The sequence below is a fragment of the Sardina pilchardus genome, chromosome 7 (genome assembly GCF_963854185.1).
Source record: "Sardina pilchardus chromosome 7, fSarPil1.1, whole genome shotgun sequence".
In the NCBI taxonomy this organism is placed as follows: domain Eukaryota; kingdom Metazoa; phylum Chordata; class Actinopteri; order Clupeiformes; family Clupeidae; genus Sardina; species Sardina pilchardus.
In genome coordinates, this window is record NC_085000.1 from 8728606 (window position 1) to 8741105 (window position 12500).

General features: G+C 46.0%; 1 protein-coding gene across 2 annotated transcripts in view; it reads right to left on the reverse strand.

Annotated features, from left to right (window-relative positions):
* The window catches only part of lamb2l (laminin, beta 2-like), a 49703-nt gene that overhangs the window by 28560 nt on the left and 8643 nt on the right, over positions 1-12500 (reverse strand). For both annotated transcript variants that reach the window (XM_062540612.1, XM_062540613.1), the window contains exons 2-3: positions 10593-10664; positions 407-576 (exon numbers count right to left, since the gene is read on the reverse strand). In XM_062540612.1, the coding sequence (XP_062396596.1) occupies positions 407-576; positions 10593-10656 (234 nt within the window). In that variant the 5' untranslated portion in view covers positions 10657-10664. The remainder of the gene's footprint in view (positions 1-406; positions 577-10592; positions 10665-12500) is intronic.

Genomic DNA, 12500 nt, shown 5'->3' on the forward strand with positions numbered 1-12500 from the left:
ATTTGTTGCCTAACAACATGACACCCAATCACAACGGAATATAGAGTTAAAAGGGGAACTATGCCGTTTTCAGCTTAATTTATCTTAACTGAACAGCTTCAGCGTGAGTGGAAAAAAACACCCTTGCAGCTTTGGGCCAGCAGGCCGCTGCGATGACAAACAGAGAGTTTTGCAGATTCACAATCATGATCACAAAAAGGCAGGCTGACCGATTGATGAGTGTTGTAAAATACATGCACTAAAGCTGTAGGGGAGGCTCTGCAGAGACACCAAACGAGAAAACAGTGCATAAATTGCCCAAAACTGCATAGTTTGTCTTTAAAGCGCCCATCCGGCTAATCCTGTCTAGCACCAGCAGTGTTAGCATGGGACTGTGTGCCCATCAGCGCATCTCCAGACGACGTACCTGCAGGTGGCTCACTATGCAGTACTGCTCAGGGCCTTGCAGGCCGCAGGTGGAGGTGGCCGTCAGGTTGATGGCTCGGCCAATCAGCAGGTTTCCCGTTGCAGGGTAGCAGCTTCCTTCAGTGCAGCCGTGAGGACTGGAGGGGAGATCCTGCGCCGCCGCCGAGAGAGCTGTGGGGAGATGGAGAAGAGAGAGAGTTAGAGAGAGACAGAGAGAGAGAGAGAGAGAGAGAGACAGAGAGAGACAGAGAGAGAGAGAGAGAGAGAGAGAGACAGAAAGAAAAAAGACAGAGCAAAAGTCATGAAGATGCTGGTGATGGTGGTGACTGGGCTGGTGTGAGAAGACCAACGAGAAAAAAACAGAGAGGCTAATCTGAGACAGAGGGCAGAGAGGAGAGGAAAGCGTGGCGTGACAGGAAGTTGGCTTTCTTCCTTCCTGTGCCACTGATACAGTATCTCTGTCTCAAAGCGCTGCAGACACACCCGTGTTCCTATCAAGGCCCTACAATGAATGACATGGGTTTGATTCCCAGAGAGTACACACACCAATAAAAATACACTCAACCAATACTGTGAATTTTTTTTTTTTTTTTTTTTTTTTTAAAGCAACCCAAGCGTCTGCAGCAACAGCTAAAACAAATGTTTAAGTCTAGATAAAGCGAAACGTGAATCTTGTGGCTCCCTTTGTTCACATGGCAGCTTATTAAAAGTATATGGCTGTCATTCCATCCCAGCAGACGCCCTTGGCAAAGCCTTACAGGGTCGTAGCTTTAGAGGGAAGGACTTCATTGGTGTTATCACTCTGAGTTTTTTTTCGTTATCATATTTAGTCAGCTTTGAGTCAACATGGCGGCACAGACACAAAGAGCACTCAGTGTCTGATCTCCAGGGAGTTTCCACCAAAACACCTCCACAGCAATAATAAAACATTCTTTCCTCAAGGTTCCCCAAACAACAACAGTACTACTCTAAGCATTTGATTTAGGAGTAAAGTAATTCTCAACATTCATGTTGGAGAGCTTATCCGTGAAGGCCATGAAGACAGGCATGGTAGTGAGTGAACTCACTGGAGTTCTTTGAACCTTAAAAAACAGCGAAACGTAAACCGTTATCAGGTCGACTGGATGCTGTTCGCGACCTTGCCCGTGACCTCTGCCTAATCCACTTGAGTCTCTAGCTCCACACACACTGGTCATGAACACTGGCGATGTGAACCCGTGTTTGGGAAGCTAACCCTTCCAAATGAGGTCAGAGTGGGCGACTGTGGCGATGGACGCACCCCCAGGACCCGGAGCACAAAGGGACTGAGGTCGGGGTCAGTGCCCCCACAGAGCTGCCCCAACATGGGGCACGTCTACCACAACATCCTCCGTCTGCCACATCATATCCCGTCGCCAACAAACCCCACCCCCATCACCACCCCCACATCCAATTCCATCCGGTTCCACCCCAACACACACACACACACACACACACACACAGGGAGAGAGAGAGAGAGAGAGAGAGAGAGAGAGAGAGAGAGGGAGAGAGAGGGAGAGAGAGAGAACATGTACAAAAGTACATTTGAACTGAACAAGTAAGAGAACGACATAGATATAAAGAGATGAGCCAAGCACTTGATATTAAATGTGAGTAGACCTAAGTAGACCCGCTATGCCTCTGAGTCATCTCGTTGAATCAACACATGTTCATTATCAAGTCCACATGCTTCATCAATTTGAGACATGCACAACGACTGATCATTGACCTGAAAACACTGTAATCCTACAAAACCTATTTGTGCACTTAGCTGTGCTTAGATTAATAGAACTAATGATCTAAATCATCTGCTGTGTGTGTGTGTGTGTGTGTGTGTGTGTGTGTGTGTGTGTGTGTGTGTGTGTGTGTGTGTGTCTGTGTGTCTGTGTGTCTGTGTGTGTGTCTCTCTGTGTGTGTGTGTGTCTGTGTGTGTGTCTACTATCAGGATATACGCTGCATGTAGAGACAGAGTTGATCCTTGTCTGCAGATACTCTATGTTCCATTTTTTTCCATAACCATTTTTTATCTAATCTTAAAGTGGATATGGGTGAAGAATTCCTCACATTCACATATGCATGCAAGCCAACACAAAGTGTACATGGTTACACACACGCACACACGCACACACACACACACACACACACAATATGGCAGAGGTAAATGATTGAGCGACTCTGCCCTTTTGGCCGGTGCTAGTGTGTGACGGATAAAGTGGCTGAGATGGTATAGCAAGACTTGGCCCCTGCTCAAGTCAAGGATTTAACTGAGGCGGCGGGATTCTTGGCATTCCGCCCTGCACCACGGCACTCAGACCTCAGCAGAGAGACCACTCAACCACGGGCACGGGCTGTCACGTGTGCCCCCTCGCCTACTGCACAGGTAGAGGAGGGCAGAGCTTAGCATACCTGTACACAGGTACAGAAGGGCAGCAGAGCATACCTGCACACACTCATGTGTGGCACAACAACGTCAGGCCTCGGAATGTGGAACTGTGGACATTCACATGGAGACCACCTTTGGTAAACAACATGTGACGTGTAACATTCCATGCCTAAAATTAAGTAGTTTAACAGTAGGAGTAGGTGAGATTGGAATTGTATAGAGGAAGACTGTGACAGCAGGCTAAAGCCAGTGAAATATGTGTGTACAATATAATGTGTGTGTGTTAATCATGGCTGTCGCGATCACGCGTATCCTAAGTCCGTTCAGTCAGTTGTGCATATCCTAAAAAATGAAGGTGACTCGTCAGCGAGTTGCAACGTTCACATAGACGCTAGGGGTCGTAGCAAAGACACAGAGTGTGTCTGAACAGGAGTATGCAAGAACACCTTTATGTACAACACTGGGTCTGAACGCAGTGATCTGATCTGATCTGATCCAACTCTGTTGGAGTCCTGCCCAAGGCAGCCGTGGTGTGCGTGAACATACACAAACTCTCGGTCAAAAATTTAGTGGTGTGTATATTCCCAGCTTACGGTTCCTTTAAAGGGATTTGTGGGTTAGAGAGGGCGTGACAGGCAGTGAAATCTGAAGGATTTTTTGAGACTGTCCATGCACGTGTGTGGATATGATGTGTCATCTTGTGAATGGGTGTGGAGATGTGTGTGTGTGTGTGTGTGTGTGTGTGTGTGTGTATGTGTGCGTGTGTATGTGTATGTGTGCGTGTCATCTTGCAGTGGCCCAGTTTATGCCAGCTATTTACTGTAATTACTGTAAGTCTAAGCCTTCACACAATCTTTCATCCTCTATTTACTTGTGTGCGCACATAGCATTTGAAACATATCTGCTCCATGTTTAGAGATATAATTACAGGACAGAAGCTGTGTAAAAGACCTTCGAGACCGCAAAGGGATGTTCTGTTTTTACAGGCCACACACCAAAAGTACACTTTTTTGGGCCCTAAAGACAGTTTTTGGCTCTCAGACGTGCCACTGATGCATCGGTAGCAATCCCTCCCACTGCTGAAGGATGCGCTCAACTGTCAGTTACCCAAAGCAGTCATGTTTGAACTGGTGAGGGGGATGTGTCTGTGCAAGAGTGTGTGTAAGTGAGTGGGTGTGTATGGGGGGGGGGGGTATATGTGTCCAAACACCTGAGCTTGTTGTGCACACTTGTACACAGAACGTCTTGCAACAAAAGATCACAAAGATCTCACAGGGAAACTAATTGTGCATTTTGGGGGAGTCTCTTGTTCATGCATTAAGACTAATCCTGAATTGAAAGATTTTTCTCTGTGTAAATCTCTATTAGTCAACGACTAGACTTACAGTAATCAATGTATGGGAAACTGGACATTAATCTATCTGATGGATATTTTTATCAATTTCTACAGAAACCATAGCTGCTGTGTGTTCTCTCTCTCTCTCTCTCTCTCTCTCTCTCTCTCTCTCTCTGCGTCATGGTTTCAAAGGATGATGTGAATGACAACACTTCTGCATATCAGCCTAGTATTTTCATTACAGTACACATATGAACAACATCACAATCAGTATCAACACATGAACCAATTGAAGAGGCTGCCTTGTGACCAGCAAAATGAAACAGTGTGCTGCTCTAGTGATAAAGATGGCCGCCTTGTTGTGCGCCCTTTGAGAAGCTCTGGCATTCGGTCCTCCCTCTGAAGTGGTATGGAACGTGTGACCAATGACAGAGTAGCGCAGAAGTGCAAGTCACTTCTCCTCATGGGCAAGCCTGGCAGCCTCACTCCTCAATTAGACCCCCTAGATCACAGGGCTGCACTGGCCCCCGCCACAGGCCCTGCCGGCAGCAACAGCTGCTAGCCCCTGGCCTAATTACGCCGTATTTACATGATCCACGTGTTTGACTAACCCTAGTCATTTTCACCTGGGCATCTTACAAACAGACAAACAAATGTGCACACACACACACACACACAGGCACACATAGACACACTCACTCAAACACATACATACACATGCATGAACACGCACAAACATTCAAATACAGACAGACAAACAAATGTGCATACACACACACAGGCACACATAGACACACTCAGTCACATACACACACACACACACACACACACACATACACACGTCGTACGCATGAACATTCACAAACATCCACACACTCAGGTACACACAACAGAGGCATCTACCTTCAGATATTACATTACACATACCAAAACAAACCCCCACGCACACACACACACACACACACACATACACACACACACACACACCGGTCAATGGCACGCATGCCTAAACGGCCCCCAAAGTTAAACAACAGCCCTTGTGTGCGCCCTCCTTGTGCAATGGATTACTATGACAAGAATGCCAGAGCCAGGAGAGACAGAGCGAGAGGGGGGGGGGGAGAGAAGGGAAAATGTTATTCATTAAGGAAAACATTCCAGGTGTCCAGGTACACTACGACAAGCGTTCCAAAACACCGAGCCAGACCTCCGCCCCATGACACCTTGTTCCCACAGCTCTCCTCTGGTGTCATGCCTTCATCCTGACAGCAGGGCGGCGGGGAGGGAGGGTGGGACAGGTCCGAGCACGTGCTGCCCACTACCCATTCTCCATCTCCCTCTCTGGGGAGGATGGATGGGGCAGGAGGCAAAGATCCCATTTATCACCTCATGAAGAGCGAGGAGGAGGAGGAAGAGAGGGGGCGAGTGGGGGGTGTGCTCTGTCAACAGGGCCCAGGAGAGAGCCGCTCAGTGGCGGGGTGTGAGAGGCACGGTCAGGGCTGCCACTCAGGATTTACTGCTTCCCCTTAACTGCTGACAGCTCTGGAAGCTCCAAATGGGACGTTCGGCGGCGGAGGTCCCCGGGTCAGGGAAACAGGTTTCACTCCAGCTCTCCGCTCAGCCTCAGGGATGCGGCCATGTCCTTACCTACCCTCCGATCCTCCTTTACCTGAGCCCTTCCTTCTTCCTTCCTTCCTTCCTGCTAACGCCAGCTACTCTGAGACACATCAATCAATACAGAGTGGCACAACGCCAATCTGATAGTGTGCCTGCAGGCACAGGGAAGGCACCTGTGGCTGTGTGTGATGTGAGTGACTTTCCTACAGTCTGGTGTTCTGTGGAAGACTGAATCATTCTGAGCACTATGGAGATTTCATTGATAAGTGGACAATAGGGCTCTGTGGACGATGAAAAAAGAACACCCAAGAAGAGGCTTTTTTTCCTTTTTGTGTCTGCACAAGTAGACATACAATGTAGCATCCACACGTGTGTGCAAACATTTGCGCACACACAGACACAGAACGATGAAGGGAAAGAGACAAAACAAAAAGGACAATAAAGAAAAGTAATTAGAAGAGAGAGAGAGAGAGGGAGAGAGAGAGAGAGAGAGAAAGAAGTGCACAAGCAGATTTGCATACAGATAGAAACATAAAAACACACTGCAAAAGGCAAGTGTGAGTAAAATTTCAAGTTGAACATAACTGAATTAAACAAGACATACACACAGAGAGAATTAGAGAAAGAGGGTGAGAAACAGAGTGAGAGAAACAGAGAGAGAGAGAGAACCATTGTTAATTATCTTAAAGCTACAATCATTTACAACCTTCAGTGACCTAGATTGCACTGCACAGTAGTGCACAGGTAAGGCAGGGAAAGGGCACTTCTCCCACTATTGCACTCCAAGGACTCGTGCCAGGGCCAAAGAATAGAGGCCAGTTAGGAGAGTCACGAGACGCTAATCCTCCTGGTCAACCCCCATTACAATTCCACAACAGCCTCCAGGTAGAGATTTAAAGATCTTTTCCTTCATACTGCACATGCGCACACAAACACACACGCGTGCACACACACACACACACACACACACACACACACACACACACACACACACACACACACACATGCACACATACAGACAAGCAAGCATAGCAAACATTAACAATACTGGCCGTGTGAAATCACAGCTACTGCAAACATTCTCTTCGAAGACACCCCTTTAAAAACCTCCCTTATGAGAGAGAGCGCTCTGAACACATACAGGAGACAACTGATGTTTACACAACATTCCAGACATGCCAGAGATCCTGGCCATTATTTAAACAACAGATTCCTTCATAAAGTCTTCAAAGATGAGAAAATGTGTGTTTAGCTCCAATCAGCCAAGCCTGAGAAGGTAACAACCACAGACAAAAGAAGGGTGCAGTAATACAACAAATATGAGATGCGCAGATTGCTCTTTTATGGAACTCAATAAAGCCCAAATGTGGCACAGCGTTCCTGATAAGCGACTCTCTCAGGTATGAAATGTACTCATCAAGTACAAAGAAAGACGTTCAAAGAAAGAAGAAATGTCTCTGTTGAGATGACATGGCTGGGCTTGCGGTGTGTTGAAATAGGTGAATGCTCAGTATCTTACACAAGACACCGCCTCAGATGGATGCACTACATTTAACATGATGAAACGTACTTCATCTTTTCACAGGGGGAGTTACTGACATCACAATAGTGAATTCATATAAACAATCATATGTGGTTCACTAGAAATGGCTTCAGCATTTTCTTGTTGTTTCTGCACTAGTAGTCCTTGCTGACTATGATGTTTACAGGTGTTTCATAAACTCGAGCAGGAAGCAGGAAGCAGGAAGATGCCTGATGCTCTTCCTGGATTAAGAGATGCAGGTACATGGAGATGACAGGGAGAGCCTCAGAGAGTGATTATGGTGTATAGTGAAGTCTGATTCTGCCATAATGACTACTGCATGTTGAGCTGTATCGGCTTAAGTGAGAGAGACAGGGGAGGAGAGAGGGAAGGTGAGAGAAGGAGAGTGTCCATTAACTTTAATACCTGCTGCCACAAGCTCTATTATAAAAACAAAGTTGTTGTGAACTCAAAACAATAACACAGACACAGCTGTTTCCCTTCAGACAGGAGGGACACACATAGCTACTGCCAAGGCTACTGCTGGTTCCTCTCTCTCTCTCTCTCTCAAACTTACACAGAGGATTCATAGAATTTAATTCCATTGAATGTGTAAATGAATAAGAGATCAAATACATCATACTGTAGATCAACAGATCTCTCCTGCCTTCGAAATAAACAACATAAAGAAAATTCAGCAAATAAACAGCAATTCCTTCATTGAGTGATGGAAACTACTGCACCAGCAGAACAATGTTAAAACATGTTCTATCATTCTGAAATTTTACATCAAAAGTTGGTTAGGATAGTTCACATTGGAGGTATTGGAGTAGAGGATGCTTATAGGGAACATAGCCTTTAGCTTTTTAATTGCAAATGCAGATATAATTTATGTTTCGGGCACTGCAAGGGGATGATTCTATCTCAAGGATGAGGTCAAGTTGCGGTTCACTGTAATGTAACTAATGACTAACGATGGCAAATTATATCATGTCAGATGCCAGTTTCTGTGTGATTGTTTGTTACATCTGCCCACATTTGCCAGCAGCTATTTGGAGTGCAGTTAAAGTTCTTTCTTTGTCCAACACCTCTGATTGTCTGCTTCTCATTCTAGCTTGGTCTCACTTCTCCACAGTGTCGTCCAAACTTTAGTCATTATAAACCTGACCTCCTTGTCTGAGCAATTTTCAAAAAAAAAAAAATAGAGTTGAGAGCCAAACATAATGAAAATAACTCATGCCTCTGTTTCGCTCAAGCAGAGATCCAGGGGTGAACCTGTCTGGTCAGATTGTGTGTCAAAGCAACCCTTGTGGAGAAGGATCCAAAAATGCTTACGCAATGTTTGGGAAATAGAAGATTAGGGAATGTGGCCTCAACAGTGAGATGCATTCGACTGAGGACAGGACAGGGACTGAGCAATTACCACCTACCAGGGAGATTATTGATTCATGATGTAAAAAAAGACATGGTAAATTACTTTTAAAGACCACATCCGATGCAAATCAAGCTTTTAACCATGTCTGTGTTTTAGAAGACATGTCAGACAAGCAGATAAGCAGTCAATGTCGTGGCTCAACATTTATTCTTTGGATAAACTGTGGGGAAATTTCAAGTAATTAGACAACACCTTACAGTAGCTGTCAAATGTCTGCTGGGGTTATTGATGTCCAATTGGCTACACCTTAAAGAGATGTACTGTAGACAAGGATGGGCATTACAAGGAGTTATTTTGGGTTTCTCTTGTCCATGACCTCTGAGGTCGACCGCCTTAGGGAGTCTGAACAGCCTTCTTATAATTAACTTTCTTTATGATGACAGCTCTTTATTACTTTAATTTTATGTAATCCATCAATAATTCCCTGTTTAGTCCTATAAATAATGGCAAGTCTGAGACAGCTTTGTTGCTGTCATGCCTACTGTAGGATGCTTGCGTGTTTGCAACCTGTCTCCGGCGTCACATGTTACTTTTTGCCTCTTTATGGATTAAAACTTTTTTTAATTTTTTACCACACTACCACTAGTCATAAGCACACAAATGATGATGCAGAAGGTGTAAAGTTACATTTAAGCATTATCTTCTGAATGCAGACTTCAGAGGAACAGAGAAGAGATGTCGGGGTGTAACAAACTCTTGTCCATTTTCAAATAATGTCTCTAAGAGCACTTATTTTGCAAGACTGGAATTGCCAGGTGCTTGTCATTTCAGCAATAAAAGCCATACTGAAAGGCATTGGCTCAGAAATGTATCTCTTAGAGATATTTAGAACGTGGCATCTGTAGAACATGCACCCATGAACACACTCTTGTGATGACAGCTGCCATGGTGAACTCACGATAATGTGTGTGTTCTCACAGACCCATACAGTGAGGAATAGGTGTTGAGCTGTTAAGGTTTGCGAGAGAGAGCTGTTTTACCAGACAACACCCCATAGCCTCAGCACTGTTCAAATGTTTGCCAAACGTTTGTCATGCTGATGGAAAGGGGGATGGAGAGAGTATGAGGAGAAGGAGAGCAGGAAGAGTGTAGAGGAGGAGGCTGTCCAGCTCTCTGGTGTACAGTTTCCATCGTTGTCTGTACACACCTTTTATTAGACGGTGCACACACACACACACACACACACACACACACACACACACACACACACGTGCACACACACACACACACACACACACACACACACACACACACACACACACACAATGCTTTTAGCGGCACCCCTTTGGTTGTCACGCAGCCATGTGTAGCCAGTTGAAAGAGGGCAAGGAGGTGAATGCGAGGGCCAGGTATGAATAGGGGCAGGAGGCGGCGGCGGTGCCTGTGCTAACTGCAGGGCTTGTTGCATGTTTGAGGGGCCCTCCTGGAGAGAATGAGTCAAGGTGCAGCAGGACAACAGGGCAGGCGTGTCCCACTTCCTCCATTGCTGTTAGCTTGCTCTCTCTTTCTTTGTTAACCTCTGTAGCACTCTCTCTCTCTCTATTTCTCTCTCTCCATTGCTCTCTCCTTTTTCACTGATCTTTTTAACTACCACCTCTGCCTTTCTGCCTCTGTGACTATCTATGTCTATCTGCCTGCCTGTCTTCTCTCGTTTTTTTCTCTTTCTCTCTCTCTCTCATTCTCTGGGCCTGTCGTTAACTATGAAATAAACATCAAGCCATTACTCTACACTTCCTTCTAATCTTGGGCTGTGTCTGAGCATGACGCCAATGATGTCACATTCCACTGATGTCATACACCACATTGAGCACACTGCAGGTGTCAAAACATTTTAAAATTCAGCAAACTCTCTCTCTCAGACAGTTAGAGCGGAACTTACCCAGAAAGATGACGCAGACGAATCTGGCCATGGCTGGTGTCTGTGCGGGAAAACAGGAAGACATCAGGCAGGCTGAAAAAGAGAGAGGAATCATGGTTCACAAACTAATTGAATTTAATTGTATTGTTTGTTGTTGCTGCTGCTGCTTTTGTTGTTGTTGTTTCGTTGATAGCAAGTACACTGTTGTTTATTCCACACCAGTATCAGATGCAATAACTTAATGACACATTCCTTTCCTTATAGTCGGTCACCGTATCTTAAGCTAACCCTATAATAAAACTCTCATGATCACAACAGTAAATACCTTGGAACTGCTTGCTAATTAAATTCACCAACATATAAGGACTTCATTAAAAACCAAGTCACCATTGTCCCATCAGGGACACCATACTGTGTGATTACAATACACTGATTAGAATGGGACTGAAATTAAAGGTTGGCTACTCCATAATTCCAAAGGTCCTACATTCCACAGCTCCATGCAACCAGCCTGTGAGTGACAGGGGGAAACTTCCCAGGGCGTGTAAAGCCGGCCGGTGACCTCTCTATCGCTTCAGCTATTCCCTCTCGGAGTTCTGCTCTGTTGATACGAGAGGTGCTAGCAAGGTCAAGGGTGGTGCTAAGACTGTGTGCTGACACAGAGGAGAGAAAAGCACACAACATGGTGTATAGGTGTATGTATAGGAGTGTGTGGTGTGTGTGTGTGTGTGTGTGTGTGTGTGTGTGTGTGTGTGTGTGTGTGTGTGTGTGTGTGTGTGTGTGTGTGTGTGTGTGTGTGTGTGTGTGTGTGTGTGTGTGTGTGTGTGAGTGTGTGTGTGTGTGTGTGTGTACTTTAGCCTTGTGTATACATCAGGGTCTGGTCAGTGCTACTAGAGATTGAGCATGAATTCCCATCCGAAAATGACTGACCAAAGGAAAGGGCCTGATTTGAAAGGTTCATTCACAAGGACTACAGTAGATGTGACTCATATGTGGAGACGATGCCAGCCAAACACTAATGGTGGTCGGAGAGTGGAGCCAAAAAAGCATGCTGCACCACTAGGGTTCATTCAGAGGCAGATATTTCAGCCTTGAGAAACGGCAGTCTTTCATCCAGCTCATTCCCATTTCCTCAGTGGCATTTTTGCTCCATCTTGTACAGCTCACTTTTCGTTCCAGGGTTGATGGAAGCAGGAACGGGGCAGACTCTTGCCAACTGGCCAAAACTAGCTTTGACTTCAGTTCAGTTTAGATTTGAGTCTTGAGTTCAATAACATGGAGAAAGCCAGTGACACTTGCAGGCAGAGGACGGAAATATGCATGTAAGATATGATATCAAGGCTAATGATTAATGGCACAGCCATTGTGTGCTCCAATGGTGAAAGCACCTGAAAGTCTACCCATACAAGCATTGCATTCCTTTTCCAATTCTAAGATGATAACAGAAAGAATGCAACAACAGCAAAGACTGCAACGATAGCAGCTACAGGACAGCAGCAGTGGCAGCAGTGGCAGTAGCAGTAGAGACCCTAAGCCATCTAGCACTTTTGGCATCCGGGTAAGTGAGTTGATGCTGGGGGCAGGAGCGGCCAGTCATTGTACATTGTGTGGCCCTGCAGTGGAGAGGCTGGCCCCCGGGGGCCCCCCCATTGGCCCCCATCAGCCTCTTCACCGCGGGCACTTCATCCTGCTCAAGAGTGGGGCTGTCAGGCTGACCGGGCTGCCCCCCACCTCAGCACAATACCAGCGCTGCAGTTTCCCACCAGAGGACTAACACAACATCCCCGCAGGACACGGCCCCTGAGCTGCCTCCACACACACCAGCACAGAGCCACCACACAACACAGAGCTACACGGAGTTATGCAGTGGAATGCAAAGCAACTTTCGCACTCTGTCGTTACACAGCTTGTACAGTACATAGTCATACA